This window comes from Lytechinus pictus, chromosome 1, assembly GCF_037042905.1.
Source record: "Lytechinus pictus isolate F3 Inbred chromosome 1, Lp3.0, whole genome shotgun sequence".
NCBI lineage: Eukaryota > Metazoa > Echinodermata > Echinoidea > Temnopleuroida > Toxopneustidae > Lytechinus > Lytechinus pictus.
In genome coordinates this window covers 2,731,011-2,748,070 of record NC_087245.1, presented here as the reverse complement: position 1 = coordinate 2,748,070, position 17,060 = coordinate 2,731,011, and the positions used below count along the sequence as shown (strand labels likewise).

At 35.3% G+C, this 17,060-nt stretch overlaps 1 protein-coding gene across 1 annotated transcript; it reads left to right on the top strand.

Annotated features, from left to right (window-relative positions):
* The first annotated feature begins 1,618 nt into the window (after positions 1–1,618).
* On the top strand, positions 1,619–15,980 carry LOC129255784 (syntaxin-17-like). The gene is made up of 7 exons (XM_054894115.2): positions 1,619–1,802; positions 7,087–7,266; positions 8,367–8,432; positions 8,580–8,832; positions 9,557–9,774; positions 10,203–10,289; positions 12,039–15,980. The coding sequence occupies exons 2-7, from the start codon at positions 7,105–7,107 to the stop codon at positions 12,285–12,287; spliced, it is 1,035 nt and encodes a 344-aa protein (XP_054750090.2). The 5' UTR covers positions 1,619–1,802; positions 7,087–7,104; the 3' UTR covers positions 12,288–15,980.
* Positions 15,981–17,060: the final 1,080 nt, after the last annotated feature.

Genomic DNA, 17,060 nt, shown 5'->3' with positions numbered 1-17,060 from the left:
GACATATTAGGATGGCAGGGAATTTTGATGAGAAAACTGTACTGATGCATTCATCTCACTTAGTGTATTCAGGAAATAATTTGAATTTTGAGAAAGATTGATGGGGGAAAACGCGTTTTGTATAGTTCCGCTATTATCATAATATGATTTATGAGATTCAGTTTCGCAAAATAAGAAGATAAGTATAAGGGTTATATCATTCTATCAGAATAGTTAAATGTATATTAGTCAATAGGTCTATTATGGTTAGAGGTCTGTTTTATAATCATGCTTGTTAATGGGATGGGGACTTGTTATTTCCATTCAAATAATTTCCAGTAAATGATAATAATAATATATAGCATTTATGAGGCGCCGATTATCTATAGTTTCATATTCAATGGAGCACTATATTATACCCATGTGATAGGTCTACATGGGCTGCACTGGTATGATTATGAATTGAATTGAATTTTTTAGAACGTCACTGGCATTCGCCAATATTTTGTTCAAAACAAGAAATACAAAATAATACAAAACAAATATACAATTCGAGGAATATAAGCAGATAAACAAAAACAAAATAGTATTTCGTCAAATGTATAACATGCCTCTTTTATTATTTACAATATAGGTCTTCTGTTTAATTATTGTTTTAACTTCACAATAGAATGTGCAATGGGCGGTCATGTAGGTTTTTATATTGTTTTGTTTGTTTGTTTTGCAGTGAAAAAGACATTCAACATACTTAATTTGCACGTTTCTTTTCTGTGTTCATGAAAACGCATACATAGGCAAAGTGCATTATAGGGAAAATTTCTTGCACTGACTGGTGCCCTTCTTTAGGTATAGGTCCAGAAATATATAATCATACTAATTTTCGCATGAATCCTCCTTGAATGTTTTCCGCAATCCAATTCTAGTGGCTGCCATTTCCTGAATTTCCCATAATTTTACAACCAAAATACCAAAGTCAAATGTCTGGGTTTTTTTTTTTTCAATTTTCAAGCTCATGGCCACTTATAGAAATGTTTTACCCTGGCTTGGAATTTCTCTTGCAATAGGCCGAGACTAAAACTGAATCGACGTTAGAAAAAATATTCAAACAAATCTCCAAGATTAAATATGATTTCTTTGGAATTAATTTTGGATATTATCTTTTTAAGATAATTATGTAGTATGGTATCACGTACTCTATAATCATTTATTTTTGACTTGGAAAGTAGCGTATATGCTACAGGTGCCAAAATAACAACGATGGCGAATTGGCGATGACCCCTTGGCGCCTGCGTGGGGCGGGGGTAGGCATTATGCCAGAGTTCCCCCACATGATTTTTTTTTAATCGGGGATCAATAACCGTACAATTTCAGCAGAAGTGAAGTTTTGGAGGAACCTGTGCCTTTGAATATTTTTAACAGAAATATGGCACAATGTAAATGCTCTGGATCATCATCATCTTTTTTTAAGCTTTCTCTCCGTATCCTAAGTCAAAATTCAAACTGAGGATAGAAAAGAAGAGTGATTAGTAAAGATCATGATAGTATCATGAAAGTTGGAACTTGAAGGAGAAGAAGAAGAAAAATAAAGACGTTAATATAATGGAAGACGAAGAAACGATAGAGGGCGACGTTAATCAACACTGAATATGCGGGATTTCCCACGAACGATTTCGTAAACAAAGCTAAGCTCGGCCTCCATCCTCAGACGAAATTGTGAGCTTTTCCTCGTATTTATAACATTTCTTAAAAACCGTTAGTGCACAGAGCGTTATTGGATACTGTGATGGACAGGGAATAACATATGACACACCAAGAATCCCCTTGTAAGTTGGACCAGTATGGTATGTTTCGGGTATGTTCACGCAGATATAACTTAAGTAACTACATGTACCGTATGTAGCTGACTCCTGACCACGGCTCCTAACTCTGAGCCTCGGGGCCGCGCCGCGCCCGCAGCTCGTACCGGTATCGGGCGGTGGTCCGGCCGCAATGCCAATGATCAGGGGCGGTATTCTGAAAACGTTCTTATCTTAATTTTGTTCTTATCTACGTCACGATCTCAAATTGGTATTCTGAAAACGTTCTTATCTTTTTCTTATCTTTTGTTCGTATCTTTTTCTTATCTTGCTAAACATCCTTACCTCGAGCGAAGTTCGTGCAGGCTCCACTCCACTTCACTACCGCTTCACCTACCCGAAGGTGAAGCGTAGTGTAGCGGTAGTAGTGAAGTGGAGTGGAGCCTGCACGAACTTTGCTCGAGGTAAAACATCCTATGCTGAGCGCGTAAATGTATTACTCGCGCATATAATACAAAAGCGCGCTAAAAAGATAAGAACAAAATGAAGATAAGTGGTATTCTGAAAACGTTCTTATCTTTTCTCTTTCTTATCTTTCACGATATTTATGATAATATTTAAGATAGCTAGAGGGTTATCACATCTCACGATGTCCGCGTTCGCTCTTGCTTAAAATCGATGGCCACTATTAGTAACAAGTTCCCACAAGTATTCCTCCCACCCTTTCTTTCAATCACCCTTTATTTTCCCGTCTCTTTTTTCTATCCCTTTTTTCTTTCTTTCTTTATTTATTCATTTTCTCTTTTTCTTCCTATCTGTCTGTCTTTCTTCCTTTCTATGTGTTTGTCTTTCTTTCTTTCTTTAAGTTTATTCTTCATTTATATCTTTGTTTTATTCTTTTGAATCTTTTAATTTCTTTACTTTTCTTTTGCTTTGTTTCATTTATTCTTCATATTTCTTCCTTTGTTATTTTCCCTTTTCATTTTATCCCTTTCTTTCTTTTCTTGAATAAGTCTTTATTTCTGCTTTTATTCTTTCCCCTTTCTCTCTTCCTTTTCTTTTCTTTTCATTTTTCTTTCTTCCGTCACATTTTTGTAATCTTTTTATTTCTTCCTTATTTTTTCTTTAATTCTTTCGTCTTTATATGTGCTTTTCCTTTTTTCCCCTTTTTCTTTCTTTCTTCCTTCCGTTAATATTAATTTTTTCCCCTTATTTTTTTTTCTTTTCTTTTTTTTTCTTTTTATTTTTGGGTTCTTTTTTTTTTTTTTTTCGTTCATTCGTTTGTTCTTTCTTTCATTTTTTTTTATTTCTGCTTCCTGACACTCTTGTGTCTTATTTACTTTCTTTCTTGTGTTTTATTCTTTATTTCGCTCATTCTTTTTTCGTTCATTCTTTATTAACTCTCTTTCTTTACTTTCCTCTCTGTGTCTTTCTTCTATCAATTATTTCTTTATTCTTTCCATTAATGTTTTTCCGTTTTCTTTTTTTTTATTAATTCTTCACTTTTCCTGACTTTTTATTTTCCCTTTTCGTTCCTTTTCTTTCTTTGAATTTTCCTTTCTTTCTTTTTATCTTTCTGTAATCTTTATTTTTGCTTTAATTTTCCTTTCATTTTTTCTCTCTCATCTTTATTTCTTTGGTTCATTTTCCTTTTCCTCTCTTTTTATTCTTTTTTATTTTGTCCTTTTACTTTTTTCCTTTAAGTTTCTTTCTTTTATTTCTTCATTTTTTCTTCCTCACTGTATCATTGATAATCGTTCTATTTTTTTCCTTATTTTATTATTTTTAAGTTCTTTTTGCTTGCTTACTTTCGTTTACTCTTTATTTCTTTCATTATTTTTTGCTTTGTTCCTTTCATCTTTTTTATTATTCCTGCTTCATTCTGACACCTTTCTGTGTACTTACTTTCTTTCTTCATATTTTATTCTTTATTCGTACCTGCTTTATTTACTTTTTATCTTTACTTTCTTTCTTTCTTTATTTTGTGCACGTGTCTCGAAATAATAATCAGTCATTGCGTATAAAATTCATATTTCGCGCAATGCGCAGGAAACAGTGTACGCACAGCGCCCATGATATTCTCTTGACATAAGGAACGCTTCTATTGGTTAAACTGCCAATATAAAGTGCATTTTGATTGGTAATATCCTAAAAATGGGCGTGTTGAAGATAAGAAGGAGGCAGTCCTTACAAAGATAAGAACGCGTTAAGAAGATTTTCAGAATACCGATTTGCAATGATTTTAGCGTCTTCTTATCTCAATGAGATAAGATAAAAGATAAGAACAAAGATAAGAACGTTTTCAGAATACCACCCCAGGGCTCCGTAACAGAAAGGTTAGCGAAACGGAATACAGAGCTACCAAGTCTCACGCATTGTGCGTGAGACTCACGCAGTCAGGGTCCGTCTCACGCATGGCACCTTTTTCTCTCACGTATCGGGACAGAAAAAATAAAAGTAGCATTATATTCGCTAGATTATACGCACTGGCCGCACGCCGTCGCGTCTACCCCGGCGCACGAGACGAATCGAGAGTACAGTCAGCGCACAGCTAGTACGTGATACGATGAATCGCGTGTGTGCATCGCATGGTTTTGTAGTATGGATTGATATCATGATGAAGCCTTGTTTTTACTTGCACGCTGTAAGCAATTTTTTATCGAATAATGTACATACACTTGCACGCTGCACTTCACCAGTACGACAATACACCAGGCGGTGGACTGTACTGTTTCCAGAAGAAGAAGAAGCCCATATCTCGCGCGAGCACCTTTTCGAAACGTACAAAGCGTAAGTACTGGCCGCGCCACGCAGAGACGCCGAGTCATGAAAATCTCACGCATAAAATTTTTTTGAACTTGGCATCTCTGGGAATAATGAAATGAAATGGCGTATCAAGATCATTGTTGCATGCTCATTAAGCTCAGCAGACTGACGAGGAACCAATCAGAATTGTGATTTCAAATTAGTGATTAGTCGCTAAAGTTTTTGTTTCGGGGCCAAGGGCAAGGCCAGTCACAATCAATGCTAACCCAGGCCAGGGAGAAAATTATGCACTTACCATGATTATATGGATGAAGGTCTATCGTGACACACAAATCCTGACATCGAGGCACAGACTGGAACCTCAAAAAACGAAAAGTTCTGTCGCGATACCTCTCCTTTCAAAATTCAAAAACAAAAATGGCCAATCGAGACCGAGGGTATATTTCGTTTTTTTGAGGTTCCAATCTGCGCATCGATGTCAGGATTTGTGTGTCAGGATCCCGGGGGGGCCACTTCCATTGACGAGTGGATACCATGCGCGACCATGGGGTCTCGAAAAGCACCCTAAACACGTATTTTCCATTTTCTGAAAATGCACCCCTTAACAAGTATTGGCGTCTGAAACCCTACACTTAACAAGTATTGGAAACAAAACGATACTCTTGGCAAGTATTCTCTGAAATGAACCCCTAAACAAGTACAGCGATATTTTATTGTTATATCACGGGTCCGTTCGTCGTGGGTTTTACCTTTACACAGTACGGCCCCACCTTCCACATCTCACACAAATCGGACTCTAAACACGTAGTGTTGGGGCAAAAAGGACATCCTTTATAAAACATTTTAATTTTGTTTTATCATCCCCGCAAATTCGATCCTAAACACGTAGCTTTCCTAGCGAATTAGATACCCTTTTTTCATTATTTTTGTGTTTTTGACACCCTTATCACGTTACGTATGTAACGTGCCCTATCTTGAAAAAGACATCCTTTTTACGTGTTTTTTTTGGTCGCGCATGGTATCCACTCGTCAATGTAAGTGGCCCCCCCGGGGTCAGGATAGACCTTCATCCATATAATCATGGTAAGTGCATAATTTTCTCCCTGGCCTGTGTTAGCATTGATTGTGAGTTGTGACTGGCCTTGCCCTTTATTATTATCATTTTATTAAGATTACTATTGAGACCCCAATCTACCCCAGTCCCGCGTCTCCCTCGTTTAGCACGGTTGACTCCTGGGGGGCGTTTCATCAACATTTTCATCCGACAAGTTGTCAGATCTGACAACTTTCCTTGATAATGATTGGCTGAGAGTCACTGTTACCATAGTAGCTGTCGGATAAAACAGTACTTGTCGGATACAACATCCGACAAGTCCTTTCATGAAACGCTTCCCTGGGTTAATCAATGCCAATGCTGGCAATGCCTAACTTAGCCTTGAGTAGCCTGGAGGCTTCTGGAGACGGATTTCCCTAGGAAATCGATCTTTTAAGATAGAAATCATGTAAATTTGTTGTTGGATTTTATTTATCTATACAACTTCATACCCCTAATGCATATATGAAGGTGCAAATAAATGTTAGTATAAATATGAAAAATGAGAGGTTTCTTACCAGACCAATCTCGTGTAGATCCCTCGATCCATTCGTAAACACCGCAAAGACAATAGGCTTGACCCTTGAACCACTTCATTATGATGTAGCTTCGATAAGTGATGTTACAAAATGCCATTTTGAAGAACAATTTATAAATAAAAATTATTATTTTTAACAAAAAACAAAATTTGAAACTTCAAATTTCATTGTCAAATCTGTAAAAATTGAAATATTGTCAAATTAAAAAATAAAGAACAAAAATAGTGAGTGAGGGACATCTTCGAGTCTCTCATTTGCATGTGACTAAATTGTGCACATAACTATTTTGTTAAAAATTGGCGAAAATTTAAAATTTCATAACTTTCCTATTTTACATCCGATTTCGATGAAATTTTCAGCATTATGTTTGTCTGTGAATGCAGCAAACAATGACTTCATTGAAAAGCCTAATGTTAAAACCAAGGTTAATTGCCACCATATCATCATAAATCTAGGTTAACTGAGACACAAACCCTACTCTATGAAATCATGAAATCCAAACTGAAAATAATCACACTGAAGATCAAAAAGACAATGGGACAGTGTATTGTTATGCTTGGAAAGAGACACAACAACACCTACCTTTTTATTTTCTTCATTTTTCAGCAATTACACATTTTTTACCAGACTCACTTGTCATTTCCCATGTTCGTTATACCATACATACAAATATGTGAATGGTCACTTAGAACTCATTCTGAAAGTGTTACCACAACTGAAATTTAGTTTTGGTGAGACGCCAACATGGGGCATTGCTGGTCTCTGCAATAATCTCAATGCATTTTGACAATGAGATGAGGATAACAGAGAAATCATTATGTTATGATCTACCATCCACTCTAATCATGTTATCATTTGACAACCAGTGACCTAAAATAAATGCTATTTACTTTCTATTTTCTTGTTATTCCAGGCCTAGCCATGCAGAGCAATGGCAGAGTTTGGTGAAATCCCAAATTGTAGAGACGAAGAACCCTCAGACATCATGAAACAGCCCATCAAGAAGCTTGAACCTGCAATCAACAGGTTCACCAAGATTGCAATACCACTGGACCTGGATAGGCTTGCCAATCATTGCAGAAACATCCAGAAGGTTTGATTGTAGAACATAAATCTTTATTGACATTAACTAGGGACAATAATAATGGAATTGATGATGATGGAGGTAGTGATGGTGGTGATGACGATGATGATTATGATGATGATGATGGTGGTGATGGTGATGATGATGATGATGATGATGATGACAAGGACGATGATGTTGATGATGACATGAATACCTGGTGTGTTTATAACCTAGCAATTGTTCGTTTTCTACTGGAAATTTTTTAATATGTTTGTTTTATTTCTATTCAGAAAACATGGGTGATCTTTTGTTTGATTCTATTGGAATTCATTTTATGAAATGATTGTGACCACACAAGGAATTTCTGTTTAATTTAATTTTGCTGTGAAAACAGTCAAAGATTATTTATTTGCAATGAAATGAGAATAAAAACAAAGTGATTTTTTTTGTTGGTTATATTTAATATCATGAATGTTAAACAAGGAAAAAGGAAACCTGACAAATTATAGTTGTTTGCTCTCTTTTCCTTTCTATAATTAGATTATTGAATATAACATTGCAAATAATCATCTTTTGGTTTCAGTAGATGAGACAAACTATTACTTTGTCAGAAATATGGAATGTTGATTCTATCTTTTTCATGGTCCTGGGAAGCGGGCCTCGCAGGGGTGCTGCATGTATTGTTCTCCATAGGCAGCACCCCCTGGAATTCTGGTAGGTTTTAAAATTTGGAGAAATGTAAGCAAAATGACCTTTATTTTGTAGTGAAACCCTGTTTTTTGTGTGTGTTTGTTTGTTTTTGTTTGTTTGTTTGGTTTTTTTTTTTGCTTGTCAAATTTACATGAGAACCCTAGTAAAAAAAATCATTCCAAGGGCCCTGATCTTTTCTTCAATTTCACTTCAGAAAGATAACTATACCCAAATTGCCTGGGATATGAAAGTGTGTCTTCTTACTTTCACTATGGGTGATTATGTGCTTGATCTTTCATCCTTATTATAATGTTTCCTTCCCTCATTTCAACTTCATTTATTTTACACTAACCTTTATAGTCCACTTAACAAATTCAATTGATCGAAAGATGAGAAATCCAAACTTATAAAGGAACTTTTTTATCTTAATTATCCAGTTTCAACAACTACAGCAATGGGACAAGCTCAGAGTAGAGCAGATTAACGCCAGAAGAACAGTACAAGTAAGTATTTATTTATCGTTCAAAGTGGTCTATCATTTAATGAAAAAAAATTCTATCAGAAACCACTCAAAACCAATGTCACTTTTAATACAGTCTTGATTTACAGATATTTCCCTCTTTTTGTCCCTTTTTTTTCCATCTAAAAAGCAACTCAAAGCCAATGTCAGAGAGATGGAGAAGGTGAGATTACAGGTCAATGAAGATGACCTGAAGTCCTTTGATGATCAGGTCTCACCGGTCAAAGAAGAGGTCATCCAGGCTGTAGTCAAGGTCATTGAACTCTGTGGAGTTGAGACCTCACCGTTAGACCCACCGGTCATGACCCAGTCTCTGACAGACTCACTACTGAGTACTGATGAAGGTCTTAGATCCAGATTTAGACATTCAAACTCACTTGGAGGTATGTGGTATGATGTAGAGCCAAACGGGACCATTTCATGAAACTTGTCTCCTCATCACTGGCATGTTGTCATTCTTTAACTGTTACTATGATCAATGCTTCATAGCCAATCAAAATGATGGATTTCAATTACATTGTCAGAACTGATAATTTAGTAAGTGCTGATAACTTCCCATGCATACAGACTGATAATAATTTAGCATGAAGGAAAATCCTTAGACCAAGGACTGTTAAATAAAACTGCTTGTCGTACACAATGATTTGATGAGTGACTGAAATATAAAGTGCTTGAGGTTTGATGCTCAGTGTTCATAGCGTTAAAATGATTATTACACATGAGACTATAAGTCTACTAAGATCTTATTTCAATTAGCTGAGTTAATTAAAAGAAAAACAGAATCACATTTACATGTAGTTTCCCTATCTAAGTTTTACATAAAGTTGTTCATAACTTTAGAAGACTTTTTTTTTTAAATATAGGTTTTATGGATTTTTACTTGTCAGTAGGAAATGGAGATTAAGGAAGAGATGATTCAGAGTTTTTATATATCCACCATAGACCCAGCAACTGCAAATTGTCAATTCTGTTCCAAGTTAAACCAAGTAAATAGACGATAAAATCTCAAATTGATCATGAAAACAAATGTAGTAATTAATTTGTGATCAAGTTAATGGGAACATTTGAATCAAATTGTTCTCTCATCGTTTCTCTACCTGTCATCAGCAAGCAGCCATAGTTCTTCCATGGAATCTTCAGATGCCGTCCCAGAAAACTTATCTCAAGAATCTAGTGAAGCACATCATCTGCTACAACAACAGGAACAACAACAAACTCAAGAGGATATGATGCCATCACAGCAAGTTCAAGATTCATGGGATATGCTGAAGAATGAGCTTGTGGAACTGAACAGTCTCACACATGAGTTTGCTGCTCAAGTACAGGCAAGTAGTCCAACAGAGGAATGAAGCAAGATTGTTGATGAGAATTGAGCATTCAATTATAGTTCATGCAAAACTGTACAGATCAGGGGCCTGTTTCACAAAGGACTTACAACTGTTGTAATTTTGCCATTATGGCAACTACCATGGTAACAGGGCTCAGCAGCCAATCAGAATCAAGCTTACCATGGTAGTTGCCATAATGGCAAAGTTACAACAGTTGTATCTCTTTATGAAATGGGCCCAGATTTACTTGTATCATAATTTGTAATTATCAGGATTAACAGTAAATAGTACCCTATCAGCTGTTTCATTGAGACAAGTTTTCAGCTTGTTGATGCAGCATGTGTGAATAAAAAAAAATTGTAGTAAATTGTACCCTGATACAATGATTTTTAAAAAAAATCTTTATTTTTGATGATATGTTACAGGCACAGCAAGAGCAAGTTGACAGTATTCAAAACAACATCCAAGTTGCTCATACAAACATCAAAACTGGTGTGAAACATCTCTTGAAGGTGAGAACTTGTAATAGTGAATCTCAGAGGTCACATGACATATGAGCCCTGTAATATGAAATATACAATCACTTGTGATTACTGATTGTATTTTGTTTTTGTAGCAGGACTTTGCTCCTATAAGTTACACCTGTCTAGATTATTATCAAACAGATACAGTTATGTTTAGGGTAGTAATAGGAGTGTTCGTTAAGGATAGTGTCAATATAATGATAAGTGTTAGAAGATACACTAAGTGTAAATGAGGTAGATTAGGTGTCGATTTTCAAATGTCACAGTTGCCACCAGAAAAAAGTTTCATCTGCATTCTAAGTGGATGAGTAGAATGTGTGCATGTATCATTTTGGCATCAAGTTTTTTTTGGGGGATCAAGTTTTTTTATGGGTAAATCATGTTCATGAAAAATTATATGTAAACTTTATATTTCAATAGTTTCTTGTGAAAATACTGAAGAGCCTGACCACATATAACAGTTGCCCTTTAAATGATGTCATTTTATTAAACATAATTTACAGTTCTGCCAACCATTATGTCAAATATCTAGAATTGTTAGGAATTTCAGACTGCTTCACAAAATTATGAATGTATCCTCAATAATAACTTATTTCAGTGCATGGTCTTGTACACATTGAATACACATGCATAACATGTTTTGCAGTGGCAACTTGTGTTGAGGCAACAAGTAATGTGCAATACATGCTAACATGTGCTATGGTCTTACATAAAGAAAGGGACAATTAAACATGTATAAATACACCCTCATACATCTTCAGTAAAGTAAGATTATCTTTATTTGTTGATTTTCATCTGGCTTTGTGATCAAATATATACATGTAACATATGTTTGCAGATATGCTGCACAGTGCTATTTCCAGGAAATTTGCATATTTCTAATCTTATCTTAAAACTATGAAGTTTGAGCTCCTGGATTACTACAGTAATTTGTACTTCTAAAGGTTGACAGCTCTGGGTTTATAATTGTCTGTTTATTGTTGGGTTCCAAAGTCAAGAATCATATCTAATCCTATTTACTTTCAGATATTCTTGTTACCCACATACCTATTAAAGCTTATGCATGATTTTCATTTGTTTGGGGTTTCTTAATTCCTATTCTCATCATAATCATTTTTTTATTTTTTTTTTGGAAAAACATTGTGTTTTCATAACATTATATTATGGCTCTCTGTACTAGAATGTGACCTAAAAAATCTTAAAGGATTATTTTGCAAAAAAATAAAATAAAATATGCAACATTTATACAGTACTTAATACACTGTGCTGCTTATGATTGCCTGGGCTCCGTAACACAAAGATTAGATTGATCGCTAAATGAAATGGCCTATCAAGTTCATCTTTGCATGCGCATTTTGTTCTGTAGACTGACTAGGAACCAATCAGAATTGTTCTTTCAAATTAGCGATTGATCGCTAATCTTTGTGTTACGGAGCCCAGGTCAGGTGCTTAAGCAATGAAGAAATTCCTTCATAGTTGGTACCCATTTACATTTTGGGGATTGCTGCCCAAGTTTTGTGGAATAAGCATTTGAACCTGTCCTCAAAACACTCATTTAGAGGAATCTTAGTTTGACAAAATGAATTTGGCCAAATATTCCCCCCCCCCCTCTCTCTCTCTCTCTTCCTTTGCTCGTAAAGCAAATTAGGGAAATATTGATATGATGCGTTATGCAAGGTATAAGTATTGTTTATCACTATCATCATTTTACATTACTTCATTTTTTTATTGGAACAGGCATCTACCTATAAAGCTGCTATGCTACCAATAGGTGGCGCTCTCCTGGGAGGAATAGTGGGCGGCCCTGTTGGGATTGTAGCTGGAATGAAGGTTGGGGCTGCTGCTGCTCTTGGGGGTGGGGCTATAGGATTCCTGAGTGGACGTGCCATCAAAAAACGGCAAGAGAAAAAGATCCAGATGGAGATGTCAGTTCTCACTAATGGAACTTTAGAGGGCAGTGTTGTAGAATCAAGGAAGGATAAATGAACGAGACAGAAACTCCTACGCTTGATGACCACAAGGAAAGTTGAGATACTGTATCAGTTGGAGGCATCTGCAACTTGTAAATGACTGTGAGTGTGCTGGCCCTATTAATGCTTAAATTATCGTCATCATCATGGTGAATGGGGCAGCTCAACATCAAAGACGTCACATGAGAGACTGCGTTATATGATTTTATTAGTACGATGGTCAGTAATAAGGTCATTTGACATTCAAAGAATTTATTCCTCGAAATTAGAGCGCAGAACATTAGCTTGGCTAAAGCCAGGGTAAGTATGCTGCATTTATTGTAGAGTGCCCAGAGGTATTGGGCAATATACAAGCAAGTATAATTATGAATTAAGATTTATTGAAATAAGTTGGCTGCAGCTGATATTCAGAAATCAATCATAATTCATAACTGATGGAGAGATTCCATCAAAGCAACATCGTTCGGAGTAAAAAGTGAAATCTCAGTGTAGAGGGAATATTTAATGTAAAAGTCCTGTCATAATGAGGTACCGGAACTTTTATTTTATTTCTTTTATTGATTTACCTGATTTTGTTGGATTCTTGTACTAAGAGGACAAATTTGAAGGCCACAATGATCTGTTGATACATCTAATGATCAGCCTCATCAAACGAAAAGTTCTTTTAAAAGATGTTAGCAGTTTTCGTTCTGTATCAAATTTGTTATAGTCCTAAAAAATCTTGCAGTGCTGATTTTATTCTCCCCACGCCCCTTCATTTGCTCCAGCTTTGTAAATAATAAAGGAAAATGATATGATATATCTCACTAAGGGCATAATGACAAAGAAGTGGATATAAAATGCACAGCTTCAAATTTTACCACCAAATTACTGTGTTAGACCAAAGAACATCCCTTCAATGTTATTATAGAACCAGTCAGAACATGCAAATACAAATGTTACAATATCTCCTTGGTTTATGCTTCAGATGCTATCAGTGAAGTTGCAAAATTAAGAGCTGTGTATTTTATCTTCTCTTTTTGTTCCCTGTGTTTATAATGACTATTACATCCAGAAATAGAGCATGATGTCATATTATTTGATGCACAAAAAATTTGGAATTGATACCAATGAAAAGGCTCTTTGATAAAGACCACATGATATTATTTACAATCCTTCCTTGGGTACATCTTAACCAAGAACTTTTTTATACCTGTGCAATTTTTGCAACATGCTTGGTTTGTTCCTTGTTGAATATGATTTTTCTGTGTTTTATAGTGTTTAAGTTTTCTTTGAGTAACTGATTTTCCTTTTCTGTTGAAAATATCCATTGAGCATATACATGTATTGCAAGAGGTATTGTCCTTTAATTGGTGCTCGTGTTGCAACCCTCGTAGCCAGAGTATGTCGATTTACAATTACTCTTAAAAGTAAAGCATTGTTTTATATTACTTTAGATGTCAATGTGTGTGTATCAGTTAGTTATACATGAACTTCATATTATACAAAAAGCAGTGCATTGAACTGACTATATATGATTTTGTCAAGCATTTAATTGGACCCTTTTTTCAGCTTTATTCCTAAAATCCTTACCTAATACCCCATAGATTCCTGAAGATTTTGTTATTTGTGATAGATGTACACACAAATTATAGTAGAAAATTGGTGCAAGGTTTAACTTAATCAATTTTGGTTGTTCATGTATATTTATTTATTTAGTCATCATAAGATTGAAGTTTAAGAACATCATAGCAGTAGTCCAATATACATAAAAATCAATCTTAAGAGAGTAACGAAAATCAATTTTGGAGACAGATTATTTCATTCATACTTCATATTTTGCCATTATGCTGTACTATGTGGCATTCCTGAACACTTTCCTGCACTCAGTAAACAGAAAGCAATTGGAAGTAGGAAGGATTTGTACAATTGATTGTATTGATAATTATATGCAATCACATAACACAGCTTTTTATTACAGGGCCATGAAACCAACATGATTTATATTTTATTAATATCCCATGAAGAATTTACTTTTATCCTTTTGGGTAAACACCACTCTCTTTGGCACCAAACCAAACCTTACATATTCCATAATAGAAAACTTTTTTTTTTATAATGTTATTTTTGCAAATGTTTTACTATTTTATTCTTTCTGAAATATTTATGATGAGTATTCTGTGAACATGTGGTCACTATAATGTCACTGTCAATGACAGGGATGTGATTGAATGAGAAACCTTTAGCACCAAAGGCAATTTGTAAAAAATAAACTCTTTGCAGATTAATTTGAAATTCGATTTATAATATATGTGATTTTATTGCTATTTCCATGCATTAACATTTTGCTTAACTTTCGATAGGTATACATATTTGTGAAATGATTAATGTGTAGCTAAAATTAAGCACATTTACTTTGAATGTTTGTTCTTGACTGTTGATTCAGCTGTCAGAATCATAGAAGATTTTGAATTTCCCATTGCTGCACTTGACAATAAAAACCAAACTTGTGAATATGCTAAAGAAATTCAAATCTTTCTAGATATCTGTAAACTGACTCAAGAGCTGATTTAGTATGTGTATTAAGTCATCAGAATATATAGATCATACTGCATGCAGTAGAGGCACCGAATACAACCATTTAAGATTTTTTGTTCTCTATTTAGTCTCATGTATTCATATTTTGATGACCCTATAAACCTTTGTCAAACCATGCTTTCCACTGCTAAGAAGCCTCCCCCCCCCCCCCCTTCCCGGGCATATCCTAGGATGGTGTAGATGTACATGAGTTCTCATAGAGATTAGCAATATAAGATGGATAACAGAGTTGCCAATTTATCTGGCTAATTTAGGGCATCAAGGTAATCAAGTGAGCCTTGGTAAAATTAAGCAGGGGCCGCGGAAGCGGGGGGGGGGGGTGGGATGTTCCAAAACCGTGTACAAAAACGTAAAAATGACCATATGATTGTGATTTTTTGCATGGTCAGCCCCCCCACTATCAAAACCGTTCCGCGGCCCCTGTTAAGAGCCCACATCATTGTATCATTAAGTATTTTTTTAAGAGGGTTGGGAAACTACCTGTTGACCTAAAACAAATTTTTTGTTATTATTTACCAGATTATTTTTCTTCAATTTAAGTATAATGTGTTGTCAAGACTGTACCCTAGAACTACAAAGATCTTTATATGCAGCATTCCTCATTCCTTACTCAAACATTGGACACTTGCCATTAGTATGAAGGCTTGTTCAAGATATGATGTGACAAAGCTGAGACAAATTTGGTCAATAGGATACTAGATGTTAACAAAAATGTTTAAGAAACTTCATCCCTGAGCTTTATAAAAGGGGGCCAATCAAAGCCTTTAGAAACTTAGCAAAGAGAAAACCAACATTTTGTCCACAATTGTGCAGACAAACTCATAAAATGAGAGCCTGTCCTCCGTTTCTTGAGCGGATGACATTTTACCTTCCATTATTAGCATAAAAGGGGTGATTTGTCACTCTATGTTACAATGCTGAAAAAAAAATTCTCACTGAGCTTTGTTGCACCATTTTGTAACAAGGCTGAAATCTTGCTATGATAATGTTTATTGAATTTTACAATAATTAGCAATTTGTATTTATTGTTGTACATGTATGTATATACATTTACACAGGTATACCACTGTGGTTTTGTTGCCAAAGTGCCTGTGTGAATATGGTCACACAGAATAAATTACCGTTTCATGTATGTTTTCAGATCTTGCATGTCTTTGTCTGTTGCAGTTACAGAGTATAGTTTATGTTTCATCCTGGGAATGAGGACGAGGTGAAAGTGGGAGAAAGAAGTGGAAGAGAAATAGACAAAATAGTCACAAACAGAGAGGGGGCTAGGAGAGAAAAAGGGTGAAAGGAATGACAGAGAGGAACTTCTTCTCAACTTTGCAGCATTTGATAGTTAATGAAGTTTCTTCTTCAACGGGTGGAGAAAATGAAATCGTCACCAAACTTTATACATGACTTTGTATACGCCCAAGCTCAATGAACTTTGCTACAATGAAATGAAAGGGCGCCATCTCTTGAAAAAGTAAGCTCTGCGGGAATTGGCATTCAATTAGAAGTTCACCCTGACGAAAACTGTTGTAAAATAGCAGGGAAAAAATGACTAAAAATGTTTGTGAAGGCAGGGTTTGATGAGAATCCATTGAATATTAAGGAAGTTATTAGAATTTCCAGTTTTGGATTTGTAACGTCATAAGCGAGCAGCTGCCCCATATGTTATGTAATATAAAATTCATTAATTCTAAATTTTTAATGGTTCGTGATGAATCATTTTTGTTTTCTTATTAGGAACGGGTGTACAATGATTTGCCTATTGATATACTGAAGGTACAGTAAAAGCCATTTTCAATTTCTTTTTAGAAAATGACATTTACTTTATATTTTACCATTCGACATGTAAGAAACCTGCTCGCATATGACGTCACAAATCAAATAATTAAAATTATAATACTTTTTTATTCTTTGATGGATTTTTCTCAAACCTTCGGCAATATTTGTGGGTTTTTTGTTGCTATTTTTACAGTATTTTTTTTGTCAGGGTGAACTTTCCTTTAAAAAATGTCTACCAAAAAATGCACTTATCATGCCCATAGCCTATACTATATGGGAGTGAAACTGCGGAAAAGCCCCCCCCCCCCCCCCCCCCCCCCTTAGTCCGACCCCCTCTCCTCCCCAATCCGTGACTTCCTGAACCCACTCGCCTTTCCACATATTGATACAGGCATAATGTATTATACAGTTCGTAATATAAATCCTTAATATCCAAAAA